A 16,687-nucleotide genomic window follows, 5' to 3' on the forward strand; every position below is an offset into this window, starting at 1 on the left:
TCAGTATTTCCTCCTCCGTCCACATGATACCCTGTCTGCCACCAGGAATAATGGAAAAGGAAGAATTTCTCCCCTTTTGGATATGCTCACTAGAAATTCCTAATAGATTCAAGAAATTTCAGTTTTTCAAAACTATTCCCAGCTCCTATGCTCAAATGTGAACCGCCATTGCCACTCAAGTTGAAAAGACGATTGGGACTTCCCTGGTGGTCCAGTGGTTAAGACTCCGCACTCCCAATGCAGGGGACCTGGGTTCAATCCCTGGTCAGGGAACTAGATCCCACATGCCACAAGAAAAAGATCCTGCATGCCGCAACTAAGACGTGGTACAGCCAAATATTTTTTTAAAAAAGGTGAAAAGATGATTAAAATTCTTTGAGGAGATGAGGTCATAGGAACACTACACCATATCCCAGGCTCTGGCATCCTCCCTCACACACATGCTTCGGCTGTTTTGATCATTATATTGAGCTCAGTTTGGGCAGCAGGAAGCAGTTTGTAAGTGTTTTCTATTTCAGACTGAGAGACAGATTCTGTATAGTTAGGTGTATCAGGAATCTGGGTAGGTGGGCATGTCTGGAGCTGCAGTCCAAGGACAATACCATACATGAAGGAGGAATAATTCTTCAGGCACAGTTTGAGTGTGTGGAAAAGACTAGCGGTCTGAGACCCTAACCGACCCATGACTGCTGCTAAAGCAACTGAATAAAATCCTCATTGAAGGGGGTCTTGGAGATTGAATAACTAAAATCAGAAATGAAAGAGGGGACTGATTACAACTGATTCTACAGAAATAAAAAGAACTAGAAGAGAATACTACAAAGAGTTATAGGCCAAAACGTTGAATAACCTAGAAGAAATGCATAAATTCCTAGAAATACGCAACCTACCAAGACTGAGTCATGAAGAACACTAATTGAAAATCACTAATCAAAAATAAAGGGGCTTCCCTGGTGGCGCAGTGGTTGAGAGTCCGCCTGCCGATGCAGGGAACGCGGGTTCCTGCCCCAGTCCGGGAAGATCCCACATGCCGCGGAGCGGCTGGGCCCGTGAGCCATGGCCGCTGAGCCTGCGCGTCCGGAGCCTGTGCTCCGCAACGGGAGAGGCCACAGCAGTGAGAGGCCCGCGTACCGCAAAAAAAATAAAAAATAAAGGGAACCCAGAGAGTTCCACTGCAGAGTTCTGCCAAATATTTTAAAACAAGACAAATCTTCCTCAAACCCTACCAAAAAAATTGAATAGGAGGGAACACTTCCAAACTCAATCTACAGTGCCAGAATTACTTTAATACCAAAGCGAGACAAAGACACTACAAGAAAACCAGAGTACAATATCTCTAATGAATACTTATACAAAAATTATCAATAAAGCAATATTAAACCTAATTTGACAGCACATTAAAAGGATTATTCAACATGACCAAGGAGGACATATTCTTCGCATGCAAGGATGGTTCAACATATGGAAATATTTCATTATAATTATATCAAAAGAATGAGGGCTTCCCTGGTGGTGCAGTGGTTGAGAGTCCGCCTGCCGATGCAGGGGACACGGGTTCGTGCCCCGGCCCGGAAAGATCCCTGATGCCGCGGAGCGGCTGGGCCCGTAAGCCATGGCCGCTGAGCCTGCACGTCCAGAGCCTGTGCTCCGCAACGGCAGAGGCCACAACAGTGAGAGGCCCGCATACCAAAAAAAAAAAAAAAAAAAAAGAATGAAAGGAAAAAAATACATGGCCATCTCAATTGATGCAGAAAAGGATTAGACTAGTTAAAAGCCTTTATGATAAAAACAATCATAGACTAAAAACAGAAAAAAAAAAAAAAAAACTAGCTCAGAACAAAAAAGAACATATATAAAAAGCCTGAAACTGACATCACACTCGGTGAAAGCCTGAAAACTTTTCCTCTAAGATCAGGAACAAAACAAGACACCTGCTCTCATTATTTCTATAAAACACATAATAGGGGACTTCCCTGGTGGTGAAGTGGTTAAGAATCTGCCTACCAATGCAGGGGACACGGGTTCGAGCCCTTGTCTCGAAGATCCCACATGCCACGGAGCAACTAAACTAAGCCAGTGCACCACAACTACTGAGCCTGCACTCTAGAGCACGCGTCCAACAACTACTGAAGCCCGCGCACCTAGAGCCCATGCTCCGCAACAAGAGAAGCCACTACAATGAGAAGCCTGCGCACTGCAATTAAGAGTAGCCCCCGCTCGCCACAACTAGAGAAAGCCCGCACGCAGCAATAAAGACCCAACTCAACCAAAAAAATAAATAAATAAAAAGAACACATAACAGGAAGTTCCAGCAAGACAAACAGGCAAGAAAATAAATAAAAGGTAATTAGGAAATTGGGTAATTAGGAAAAGGAGAAGCAGAAATATCTCTGCTTACAGCCTGCATAATCTAATAGTAGAAAATCCATTGGATTACGCAAAAAACACCCTGATACAACAAACGAATGAATTCAGAAAATTTTCAAGGTATAAAATCCGCATGCAGGGGCTTCCCTGGTGGCGCAGAGGTTGAGAGTCCGCCTGCCGATGCAGGGGACACGGATTCGTGCCCCGGTCCGGGAAGATCCCACATGCCACGGAGCGGCTGGGCCAGTGTGCCATGGCCACTGAGCCTGCGCGTCCGGAGCCTGTGCTCCGCGACGGGAGAGGCCACAACAGTGAGAGGCCCGCGTACCGCAAAAAAAAAAAAAAAAAAAAAAAAAAAAGGGCAAGAGATGTAAAATTAAATACAGATGTTGAATAGTTGAAGGATAGACATAATTAGCCTTGTTAGTGTAGCAACTTGATTAAAAGATTTGTTTTTAAAGCTGGACAACATGGATTCAATTCCTGATTCAGTCACTCACTGGGATGGAACGGAACGGGTCTAAATCTGTCTTTGCCCTAAAATCCTTCATTTGTGAAATGAAAGTAAACGTCAGTGCTTTTTTCAGACATGAAAATTCAGTAAGTTTTTGGGCATAAAGCCTTAATAACAGTGACTCTTACTTGGAACTGTGAGAGAAAGGATAATACAAATCAAAATTAAGATCACTTATCCAAGGAAAACATTTTATTTTTGGTCAGGATCAAATTCTAACTGGAGGATATCTAGTGTCAGTTGTCATGGTATGAGTAGCACAAATCTTATTTTCTCTGCAGAATTCACTGACTCTGAATGTGAATACCAATCACTGAGAATGGCTTCTAGATATCGGGCAATGGAGATTGTCTCCTTGTCAAAAACTATAGCTGGAATCTTGTGATCTTTGTTATTCACCCTTAAAATTTCATTCAGTTTGTAACAGGGAAGAGTCAATCCTGACTCCATGTTGGATCTGTTTCTTTTACTTTAACCTTTGCTTCCTCTTGCCTTTGTTCACTAAAAGGATACTGTCTATACACAACGGCCTACCTCAGGGAACCCTACCCATCTGCCTGAATGTTAAACCAAAGTGCCTTTGTTCAGGGAAGCACCCTGACCCTGTCCACCTGTGAATGGCTGCAAGAAAGAAGAAATTAACACATCCCCTGCCCAAGGCTGGCCATTCCAGGAGATATTCGCAAGACTTATGGCCTTTTTACTTTACTCCCCCACCTCCTCTGCCTCTCTTTTCTATAAAAGAAACTGGCATCCAAACCCCGATAAGATGGGTTTTTTTGAGACACTAGTCTGCCATCTCTCCGAAAGAGTTGCTGTTCCTTGACTCAACACCTTCCTCGTCTCCCGATTTACTGGCCTGTTGTGTGGCTAACACAGCAAGCTTGGACTCGGTAACAAGTTCACTGTTTATTCAACTCCACAAACTTGATTTTCAAACACCTGACCATAGCCAACTCACAAGGTAAAAGATTTCACTTCACCATTTGGCCATTCCAGTTCTTGCATTTAACTGAACCCCTAAAAGAACACTCTTCTATCAGGTTTATAGTGCCCCTACTTTGTACATGTCATTGCGTTGTGAGCATATTCATGTCACAAGAGTCCCCAAACAACCCACAGATTTATACATCCCTTGGTGTAAAAGGGGAATATGTCTGGAAGGAAAAAATAATGCAGAAGAAAAGGGGTATTTAAAACATATATATATTACAGTAGAAAATAAACCATGTAGGGTATTCCCTGGCAGTCCAGTGGTTAGGACTCAGTGCTTGCACTGCCACCGCCTGGGTTCTTTCCCTGGTCGGGGAACTAAGATCCCACAAGCCATGCGGTGCTGCCAAAAAAACAAAACAAAAACAAACAAAAAAATCAAAAGAAAAGAAACCATGTAACCTATTGCTTAATACAATGATTATAATCAAAATTTTAATAGCCTTTGGATAATTGCTCTTCTGGTAAATTGCTTAGATTATCTAAACAACAGTTCCACGCATTAACTTTTATTAAACGAGGGTAAAAATATCTTAGGCAATTTATTTAAATAGTATTTTACAAACTTTTTCAACAACCCTATTGAACAATGGAACGTATGTCTGCTGCAGGGGGAAAACTGTAATGAATTATTAGCATGAAGAAAAGTATGGTGAACTTTCCTGGTGGTCCAGTGGTTAAGAATCCATCTTCCAATGCAGGGGATGTGAGTTCGATCCCTGGTTGGGTAACTAATATCCCACATGCCGTGGGGCAAATAAGCCTGCGGGCTCTGGAGCCTGCATGCAGCTACGAAGAACCCGCGCTCCGCAACTAAGACCAACGCAGCCAAATAAATACTTTTTTCTTAAAAAGGAAAAGAAAACTATGGTGTATGCTAACCAAGAAATCAGGAGTTTCAGGAGTAAACATTCAGTGTTTTATTAAAGCGTCTGACTCCAGTTTTTGATGCTTGATTACTGACTGACACCTTCTAAGTCTCACAACCTCTTCCTATTCTGCTTCTCTGGGCAAGCTGATGAGGAAGCCTGATGGATCCCTCCTGTGATGCAAACTGGTAGTTCAAACCATATGCATATCCTCCAACAAGCCTCAAATAGTGATCACGTTAACAAACCAAGCCAGTGACCACTCCCTGTTGTCTCAAATCATTTTTTGAACAACTTAGAAGTCTCCCCTGTCCCCCTAGAAACCTGAATAATGTAACACACATTCTCATAACACTTCAACGTTAATATCAATCTAAATGACCTTTAGTGGGGTCCCACCTTTTTCCACTGAATGGCTACAATTACAATTAGCAACAACAAAAAATATTTGGGGAGTGAATGTATGAAATTTCAAGTTTATCTATCAAACAAAAATATTCCCATTGTACATTGTTCATTTTTAAGAGAAAACGCATGAACATCAATATTTTCAAATTATTTCACTGAGTGATTCAAGCACAAAAGAGAGATTTATGATTTTTAAGTTTTCTAATATTTTGCATATGCGTACTATATTTGTTATTTTCCCGTCATGTAAATCAAGGTGCATGCCTTCGGTTTACCTTGGACACAATAAAGAATATGAAGCACTACGTTCACGTAATGCATACTCATGGATGTGGAGCAGGTTTTAAGGAATGTTCAAAAAGCACAGCCCCAATGTGGAGTCGCCTGCCCCCAGGACAGCAAACCAAGACTTACTTGCAGTTTCACCCCTTCCAGGAATGTGACCTTAAATCAATCACTCTGTAATTCCCTGAACAACACTACAGATGTAACCTACAGGAAAAGACCTTTGCAATCCCTCCCCCAGCAAAACGTAACCTTGCCAAAAAAACTTTTTTCTTTTGGAAATATCTTTCTTATCCTGCCTGGTTTCTATTTACAAATGATTTGCATTTTGTACAGCTGCTTTGAGCCCCTCTTTATTTATTGATACTAGATGGGATGCACACTGATTCACAAATCACTCATGAAAGCCAGTTAGTTCTTTAAATTTACTTCGTTCAATTTTTGTTCTTTAATAGAAGGCAGAGTCTGAAATGCACTCCTACGGTATTTTCACTATAGCCGCATAAATATTCTGGAGCAGAGTTTGCAGAGAATAAATCAGATACAAATTATGAATATATAATCCATAAATTGTATGTTGTTTGATTCCATCAGGGAAAGAAATTTTTACAGATTCTTTCAACCCTGAGAGCCTAATGATGCAATGCTAGCTTCTGTTATAAAGTATTAAGGTGGAATAAAACTGTGTTGGTGGAAGAAACATGATTCATCCAGGGTTATGAAAAACGATTGATTTTATTAATTAAAGAACACCTATTTTAATTGATTCAGAATTAAACCAAAGCAAAATGTAATGGCAAGTCAAATGTGAATCATACACATGCACATACTGTTTTTCTCACACTAACTGCTCTCTTTCAAGTTCCAAGAAAAAAACTAATTTTTCATTAAACACACATATATACAACAGCTATTCCCATTCACTGCAAAAAGTGATCAGCTTTTCCTTTGTACTGTTTCTACCACATAATCAGCCCCTAGGAACCTGTCACTCTCCTCCCGGGAAAAGCCCAGTTCCTTAATGTCCCTTCTGCTCTGTTCACGGCCAGTTGGTAGACCATTCTGTGCTGTAACCTGTAATGGCCTATCTACAGAAGGGCCTGAACATAGTAAGCATGATTAGTCATGTCACAGTTTTACACTACTCACTGCCACCCCCCAACTAATGCTAATTCACACGCTACTGAATTTGATAATAAAGGGTCCCACTTTTACCAGGGGACATGGATGTGGATGAACTACAGTTAATGAAGTCAGCCCCCTCATCTTATTGACTCTTTCCCAGAGACCATTCTGAAAGTCCTGTAGTTAAGGCATAAAATGAACACACTTCAAACTTCGGGTTGAAAGGCATTAAGAGCAACATAGCCTTTTCAAGAAAAGACAAATATTTATACACTGAAGATAACAGGCCATTTCCACACACGTCCTGCTTCCTGTCATACACATCATGTCATACGTTTTACCATACGTGACTTGTAATTATTCTCTTGTATGCAATATCTCAGATTACTCTCAAAGAACTAAAGACATTTGTTTCTAGTATGGATTCTCTGATACAGTCTGTTGTCAGAAGGGCTCAAAAACTTTCCATATCATTACACCAAAGGTGTTGATACTTGATGAAAACCTTTACAACATTTCTTGCCACACACATTACATTTGTGTGGTTTCCTTCCAGGATAAGTATTTTGATATCTAGTGATGAATGAGCAATAATCTGAAACCTTGCAATACTCACTGAATGTTCCAGTATGAAGTATGTGGTGAACCCTCAGTTTAAGGCACAACACAAAAGCTTTGCCACATTCAGTACATCTGGAATGTCCTGTCCAGTATGGATTATCTGATGATTGGTGAGACGTGAGCCCTGAGTAAAGGTTTTGCCCATTCATGGCATTTGTGAGGTAGTCTCCAGAATGAATTCTTTGGTGAATGAATTTCTTCTCCAAAGGCCTGGTCATACTAAATACGTTTATCTGATTCTTTCCAGCGTGATTTTTCCAATGAAGCGTAACATGTGCACACCTGCTAAAACCCTCACTTAAAGTCTCTCACCAGTATGGATTACCTGATGGTAAGGTAGGACTGAAAGTAAACTGAAGGATATGCCACACATTATATTTGAAAGATTTCTCTCCAGTATAAATTCTTCGGTGGATATTAAGGTATGAATTCTGACTAAAGACTTTGAGACATTCATTACATTTCTATGGTTTCTGTCTAGCATGGATTATCCAATCATAGGTAAGGCTTTGCCACACTGAAGACATCTGCATGATTTCTACCACTGTGAATCTCCCATGAACTTAAAGTGTCAATTTTCAAGGAAGTCCTTCCCACCTATATTACATTAATATGGTTTCCCCTCTGTATTTATTACCTAACGTGTAGTGAGGGTTGAAATCTGAGTAAAGCCTTTTCAGCACTCAATATTTCTGAAAGGTTTCTCTACAGCATGTATTCTACAATGAGATGCAAGCAGTGAATTCTGAATAAAGACCTTACCACACTAATTACATTTATAAGGTTTTTTTTCCAGTATGTATTCTCTGATGCTTTGCAAAGGTTGGATTTTGACTAAATGCCTTGCCACACTCATTACATTTGTAAGGTTTCTCTCCAGTATGAATCCTCTGATGTCTTTCAAGATATGAATTTTGACTAAACATTCTGCCACATACATCACACTTATATAATTTCTCTACTCTATGCATTATCTGATGTCGAGTGAGGGTTGAGCTCTGATGAAAGGTTTTGCCACACTCATTACATATGTGACATCTCTCTTGAGTATGAATTACCTGATGCTTTGCAAGGGATGCTTTTAGACTACAGACTTTGCCACACTCACCACATTTGTAAGGTTCCTCTCCAGTATGAATTTTCTGATGAATTGCAAGGATTGCTTTTTTAATAAAGACCTTACCACAGTCATTACATTTGTAAGGTTTCTCTCCAGAATGAATTCTACGATGTTTTGCAAGGTATGAACGTACACTAAAGGCTCTGCCACACACATCACATTTATATAATTTTCCTGCTTTATGAATTACCTGATGACTCCTGAGGTACGCCCTCTTACGGAAGATTTTGCCACACACATTACATTTGTAAGGATCCTCTCCACTATGAATTGCCTGATGACATGCAAGCGCTGCTTTCTGACTAAAGACCTGGCCACACTCATTACATTTGTAAGGCTTCTCTCCAGTATGAGTTCTCTGATGAACTGCAAGATTTGAATTTCGACTATAAACTTTGCCACATACATCACATTTATATATTCTCACTCCTTTATGGATTATCTGATGTCGAGCGAGGATTGAGCTGTGATAAAAGGTTTTACCACACTCATTACATTTGTAAGGTTTCTCTCCAGTATGAATTCTCTGATGACTTGCAAGGGTTCCTTTTCGACTAAAGACCTTCCCACACTCGTTACATTTGTAAGGTTTCTCTCCAGTATGAATTCTCTGATGATGTGCAAGGATTGAACTTCGATTAAAGACTCTGCCACATACATCACATTTATATGGTTTTGCTCCTGTATGGATTAACTGATGTCTTCTACGATTCGAGTTGTGATTAAACACTTTATCACACACATTACATTTGTAAGGTTTTTCTGCAGTATGAATTCTCTGATGAACTGCAAGGTTTGATTTGTGACTAAAGATTTTTTCACACATGTCACATTTATAAAAATTCTCTTCTGTATGGATTACCTGATGTCCAGTGATGTGTGAGCCATGATCAAGGGTTTTGCCACACACGTTATGTTTGTAAGATTTCTCTCCAGTATGAGTTCTCTGATGAACTGCAAGGTCTGAATTTTGACTAAAAACTTTGCCACATACATCACAATTATGTAATTTTTCTTCTGTATGGATGATCTGATGTCGAGTGCGGTTTGAGACCTGATGAAAGGTTTTGCCAGACTCATCACATTTGTAAGGTTGTTCCCTGTGTGCCCTCTGGTCTTGTGTCAGTACTGAAGGATGCACAAAATCGTTCCCATTTGTATCAGAAATGCTTGTCTGGACAACAGGAGTAACTGTCTGAGGTGGTGAAAATGAGGCACTACTGTTGATATTCTTGTCAGCTTGATTAAATTCACCAATTTTTTGTTCACTTTTAAATATATGCAATTCATCCCGAAAGCTTGATGCAAGCCTATTTTCACTAGGCTTAATTCCTCCAACACTCCTACCAAGTCCATCTCTCTTATCAGTAGGATTTTCATTATGGGACATAGGAGTTCCTTTGTAATTTCTTACCTCATCTCTCTGCTGAGGCTCAAAGTCAGATATATTTTCCTGGATTCCCCTAAGGTTAAAACGTTTCACTTTATTCCTTTCATGTCTTCCCAACATCACTTTTTGTAATACTTCTCCTCTACCAGTGTTTACTTTTAGTTGTAATTTCTTGATCACGTGTGTAGGAGAGATGTCTAGAAGATAAAAGAACCATAAGTAGCCTATTCATTTTAATTCATAAATAAACGCTTCATGTTAAATACCTGATATTACACCAAAACTAACACTTATACCAAAGTTATTAACTTTCCAACAAAGATCTTCAAGTTTTTAAGAACACAAAAGGAATGATTCTTCACTAAAGAAAAAGTGATTAATTTTAGGGTACTGTACTTTCAAACAACGTACCAAAAATACTCACATAGGAATAACTTCTGTTAGCTATCAAAGAAAGTATATTTCCACCATGATGTATAAGCACACACCAATTAACAGTAAACATACTGCTGTCTCATAGCTGAGGAGAAAAAGACATTACACTATGCGTATATTCTGCATACCTATTATTCATAAATAACTGCTAAATAGCAGACAATATATTGTAACAGTCAGTAATAGAAAACTAGCAGGAATTCCCTGGTGGACCTGTGGTTAGGACGCCGCACTTTCACTACAGAGGGCCCAGGTTCAATCCCTGGTCAGGGAACTAAGATCCCACAAGCTGTGCAGCATGGCCAAAATAAAAGGAAAAAAAGAAAACTAGCATATTGATGAATAATCTAAATGAGTTGCAGATAGAATTGGGAAACAAATATAGCATAGAGAAAATGAAGAATTTGATAAAACAACTTTTTGAAAAACAAAGTATTTTTCTCAGTACCTCCTATAAAACTATGTATCCATGAAAAAGCATAAAACATCTAAAAGCCAATCATCCGTAAATCAAAATTAGATATTTATGAATAAAATATTCTCCATTTACATTTACAACCAATTAATGGAGCAATTCCCAACCTATGAAGTGCCCTTAAACATCCAGCTCATTGGCTCCACAATATACACAATAAAGAGGGAGCAACTGGTAAATTTATTAACTACGCTCAGAAACGACGTCGTTGAGACAAATTGCAAAACAAACAAACAAAAGAAGCATACGATATAAAATGCAAAGGGACGTCAATAAACATGACACACTATTAATATATCTTGATATACAAAATTACCTTTTGAGTCTTTACTAAAAACGTGCACTATTCTAAGGCATCTAACAGTAATAATTTCCTTTAAATGGCTTGAAGAAACTTACCACAATTTTTCAAATTAGGACAGAAGACTCACAGTTTTCTGTACATGATCCCAACTGACACAGAAAGTAGTGAGAGAAACAGGATTTGAACCTAGACCTACAGACTAAGACAACATCACTTAAGCATGACTACCCAGCCAAGCAGTATAAATTACATAATATTACAGAAAATTCCAAGAGTTTAAAAAGAAAACTTCAAAGGAGATGCAAGAAGACGTGAGCTGTGTAACTAAAAATGTTGTTCAGGCATCCCTCCTGGAAATGGTTTCTGGTTCATCATTGGAGGTGTCACTCCACCTCATAAGCTCTCTCATTAAGATGCTTCAAAATTAGGTGTAGACGTAGAATGAACGATGGTGCACACACAGGTAATGAAAAATATGGCATCAACAACAATTTACTCAACAGTGTCACAAATATGGGGATGTGAACTTGGACACTTTTCTTAGGAGAAATTCCTATACCATTTAACTGAGGCTGAAAGGGAATGGTCATTAGCATATATGAAACACTGTCACAGTGCCCTTGAGACGTGCCTTTGTGTCACTCCACAAAAGCAGAAAAAAGAATGTGGAAAGACTAATCGGCCAGGCTCTGATGGTAACCTGGAACATGCTGAACTCTCCACTAAATAGCCTGAAGTGGTGATTCTGTGTGTAGCAGGAAAATGTTACAAGATATGAGGAAAAGCATTCTCTGTAAGAATTTTCTGTTACCCAGTAAACCCACTCCATAGAGAGTCCACCAGAAGTTGTCCATTAACTAAGGGTGGATTATCACAGCAAACAAACTAGAAAAATTTCAGAGCCTTGGATTATGTATTTCAAAAACAGAGTTATAGGCTTCCCTGGTGGCGCAGTGGTTGAGAGTCCGCCTGCCAATGCAGGGGACACGGGTTCGCGCCCCCGTCCGGGAAGATCCCACATGCCGTGGAGCGGCTTGGCCCGTGAGCCATGGCCGCTGAGCCTGTGTGTCCAGAGCCTGTGCTCCACAACGGGAGAGGCCACAACAGTGAGAGGCCCGTGTACCGCAAAAAAAAAAAAACAAAAAACAATACAGAGTTATAGAGGCACAATCATACAAACTTAGAGGAGTACAAAATCAGGAAGGGTATACGTTTCCCAACTAGGTAGCACAGTACACGAGTGGAAAAAATGCAAGATATGTGTGTCAGATTCTATAGGACCTTCAGATGGAACCATGAGCTTTACCCACAGATGCCAAAGTAAAACCCTGAAATATTCACAGTCACCTCATGAAAGATTGGGGATTAAAAAAAGGATCTCTCTGTCCATTATCTTTACAGTTTTCCTAAGTAAAAGTTACATACGATCCATTCAAACTGGCTGTTACACACATCCTGCAGTTTGTGGCAAAAGCAGAACACAAGAAATGGCTGAGGGATCTAAATAAGCAGACAGGGCCTGAGACAGCTCCATGCAGGTTCTGAGGTGCCAGATGGAGTAAGAGGGCAGCCAGTGTCTCCCATCTTCTGATTACGTATCCTAAAAACATCAAATGTGGATGGAACTGGGAAAGGTTCAGGTATTGAGTCTGGAGGCATCACCTCTTATCTATATGGACTGAGAACTGAGCTTCCAATAAAATCATGCCCTGAGGGAGAGATGAGGGGGCCAGAAACCCCAATAAAACAGCTCGCTTCGGACAACTGGCACTCAATTGAGCGGGAGGCTTTGGGATCACTGGGCAGCAGGGACTCACCGCCAGCCTGCCAGACTCACGGCCTGGTCTCGACCCTCCTGGTGGGCATTTCTCTGCTCAGGGCCGCTGCCAGCCCGGACTGGCAACCTTTTCTGCTGAACATCCCCAGGCAAGATACGAGTGCCAGGGAGGGGCTGGATTCCTCCCTCCACAAAGCGCCTCCTAGCCCATGCTGGGCATGTTCCAGGAATGGGAACTGGCTTTCAACTTTCACCACAGGCTACCCTTAGCCAGCAGGAGCACACTGAGGAAATTTTACCGTCATACTCAATGCATGAGAAAGCTGACCGTTTTTCCCCCTGCTGCCAACACAACACACAGACATCAATAAATGACACTAATAAAATGTGGTACTATTTAAAAGAGAAACGAAAAACAGCCCGCCTCACACTCCTCAAAGTCAAGCAACAACCAGTTCACGGGAGCCAGATACGGAGCGTTGTAGATCATGATAAAGACTTTGCCTTTGTCTCTGTAGGAGCTGCAGCACCACTGCAGGGTGAAAGAATGCATTTTACATGTTGAAAGAGTGATAAGTTATGGAGAAGAAAAACTTCCCTCTGAGAGTTCATAATAATAAACAAACATTGGTATTCTCACAGAACTCTCCAACAGGAGTGTTCAGAGTTTCTCAAACACTGTTATAATAATGAGGCTTCCACTCAGCCCTTCTGAGATCTGACCTATATTCAAACTTTGATACAATCCCAAAGGCACTCACCTCACTATCTACAGCCTAGGGCTCTTTCTCTTGCTACAAAGTGGGTAAAATATTCAGATGAGAAACAGAAATTCCTCCAGTTAAGAACAAAGAAACATGATTAGCTATGGATTTTCCGGAAACTTAGTTCTTTGTCCACCAGAGGATGGAGGACATTACCAATGGGTCTAGAAAAGTATTTCAAAAATTCATCCACTACTTGCCTCCTTCTGAATACACAGGGAACAGTATAATATGCAGAAACATAGTTCTTTTCCTAGAACTCCATAATCAAAAGCCCATGGGTAGAAAACAGGAAAGTGGGTATATCAAAAGCTTGCCGTAACTACGTGAGCTCTGGAACAACCCCTGATGCATCATGAAGTGCGCAGGTCATCGTAAGAAAAGGTAGGTTTATGCTCCTGATGCCATATCATGAAGCGTTTCACATCTGAGTCAACAGGGATTTCGTATCAGTCAAGGAAAACCAGCTCAAATGAGGCACACAAAAGAAATGCAAAGATACCAAGGGAAGATCCCTACTTCTAGAGGGAAGTTATCCTCACCTAGGGAGAGCAGGTTCCTGTAGGTCTCCAACATCACGTCCCTGTACAAGGCTTGCTGAGCGGGTTCCAGGCATTCCCACTCCTCCTGAGAGAATTCTATGTCAATATCCTTGAATGTCAACTGTTCCTGAAATGAAAATACATTTCACCAGGGGGTCCTGGGGAGAGTTCTTATTTGCACACAAAATGACAAGAAGAGAGGGGTAAGGATGAATTCAGTTGAAGTACGTTTTCTGACAAATCCACGTAAAGGTATTTGGAGCAAATTATCAGTCTCTAATTTTAATTTCTTATGCTTTTTCATGAGATTATGATATCTTCCAATTAATGTGGAGTTTTCATTTTTGTGGAAAATATATGAAATACATACAAATAAAATTCAAGAATGGATTGTCTATGCAGAAGTATTACATATTATGTTTTACATACTGAGTGATACTCAATATCTAGATGAGCTATAGAATGAGTGATGTCTTAAGTCCACAGTGGCTTTAAAAAAAGTGAAAATCTTCAATGATGATGATGACGACAACAGCAATGACTAACAGTGGTTGAATACTTCCTATATGCAAAAAACTACTCTAAAGGCTTTATAGATGTGAGCTTGTCATCAACCTAACAGCTCTTTACAGTAAGATCTGTTCCCATCTTACAGAGGAGAAAACTCAGAGACAGTCTGAGCAACTCAACTGAGGTTAAGAAGCTAAGAAATGACAGAGCAAGCATATGAACTAAGGTGGCTGGGCTCTGGAATTGAAGCTAAAGAAGCAGAAAATTTACTAACAGAAAGACCAGTGAAAGTACACTGACAGAGAATTCCTGGAGAAACCTTGAAAGGTCACTACAGATGTGGGCACACACAAAAATGTACATAAAATGTTAGTAATATTATTACTATTTAAACCATTAAGGGAATTCCTTGGCAGTCCAGTGGTTAGGACTCTGCACTTTAATTACCGAGCACCCAAGTTCAATCCCTGGTCATGGAACTAATACCCTGCAAGCTGAGCAGTGTGGCCAAAAAACATTTAAAAAATGAAAGAGAAAATAAAAAACATTAACAGGAGAGTGTAGAAAAAATTCAAGGCCATGGAATATATTTAAGACATCATTTCAACTGAAAAAGATATCTTACGCAGTAATAAAATCATGATGTCCTTTATCAAACCATGCACTTGAACATTCACAAACTCTTGCATAAATATGTAAACACACAATTAACTGAAATGAGAGCTGTCTCTGGACATATTTTTGCAACATTTTTTTCATCATCAATTTTATTCAAGTGAATTTCAGCATCTCTGGGACAATGAAAACGTATCAGCTATAGTAAATGGTACTAACATGAAAACATAGGATACTTTAACTCTGATCTCAATAGATACCTATATTCAAAAATATAAATACAATTTTATCCACTAAAATTGACATATGAAGGTATTAATCAATATAAAACAGAGTTAACTAGAACATTTCACCATACACCATAATCAAAAGAAAACACTTGATGCGTTTCTCTGTAACTACCCTGGAGTGAAGGGGGCTGACTAGGTCTCCTGCCTTTTGCCACGGTAGGACGTGCCTGCATAGAGGCAACTAGAAGAAATAACAGGAAAAACAGAGAACAAGAGTGAGAAAAACAGAGAAAATGTGTCAGAGAGTTGGAACAGTTAACGTTCACAAATCTGAGGAGATGGACAGGCAAAAAGTTAAAGGATGGAAAAAGATAATCCATCCTAAAGAGAGCACAGGTGACTATATTATATCATACAAAATAAAGACAAAAACTGACATGAAACAAAGGCTGTTATATAATGATATAAGGTACAAATCATCAAGAAGATATAAAAATTATAAATACATATAACATTAGAGCTCCCCCCAAAATGAAGTAAACGTTAATAGAGATAAAGAGAGAAGTAGACAGCAGCACAATATCAGTATGAAACTTCAACACCCTAGTTCTACCTACAGATAGAAACAAAAAGAAGATCAATAAGGAAACAGAGGCCTTAAACAACAATATAGGACAACTGTACCTAAGAGACATGTACAGAACACTCCACCCAATGACAGCAGAAAACACATCCTTCTAGAGCACACATGAAACATTTTCCAGGAAAGACCACATCTTAGGCCACAAAACAAATCTTAACAAATTTAAGAAGGTTGAGATCATAAAAAGTATCTTCTCCAACCACAATGAAAAGATACTAGAAATAAAGAGCAGAAGGAAAACAGGAAAATCCCCCAAATGAGGAAATTAAACAGCCCATTCTTAAAGAAGCAATGGGTCAAAGAAGAAATCACAAGGAAATTTTAAAAATATTTGAATGAGAATAAAAACGCAACATACTAAAATTTATAACATGCAGTCAAAGCTGTATTAAAACAAAAGTCAAGGACTTCCCTGGCACTTTGGGGGTTAAGACTGTGCTTCCATTGTAGGAGGTGTGGGTTCGATCCCTTGACAGGGAACTAAGATCCCACGTGCTGCATGGCACGGCCTAAAAAAAAAGGTCTACAATGTTAAATGCTTACAACAAAAGAGGGAAAAGCAGGACCTCCCTGGCGGTCCAGTGGTTAATACTCCCTGCTTCCACTGCAGGGGGCATGAGTTCGATCTCTAGAAGGGGAACTAAGATCCTGTATGGCACACAGCATGGCCAAAAAAATAAAATAAAATAAAATATTTTTT

General features: G+C 39.8%; 1 protein-coding gene across 2 annotated transcripts in view; it reads right to left on the reverse strand.

The window, feature by feature from the left end:
- Window positions 1–16,687, reverse strand: part of LOC115847712 (zinc finger protein 665-like) — a 50,157-nt gene that overhangs the window by 8,290 nt on the left and 25,180 nt on the right. The window contains exons 5-6 of one of the 2 annotated variants that reach the window (XM_060289118.1): window positions 13,990–14,116; window positions 8,493–9,889 (exon numbers count right to left, since the gene is read on the reverse strand). In XM_060289118.1, the coding sequence (XP_060145101.1) occupies window positions 8,493–9,889; window positions 13,990–14,116 (1,524 nt within the window). Of the gene's footprint in view, window positions 1–4,457; window positions 9,890–13,989; window positions 14,117–16,687 lie in introns of those variants that run through there. The other variant, XM_060289117.1, reaches the window with a different exon arrangement.

The sequence above is a fragment of the Globicephala melas genome, chromosome 19, assembly GCF_963455315.2.
Source record: "Globicephala melas chromosome 19, mGloMel1.2, whole genome shotgun sequence".
Classification (NCBI taxonomy): domain Eukaryota; kingdom Metazoa; phylum Chordata; class Mammalia; order Artiodactyla; family Delphinidae; genus Globicephala; species Globicephala melas.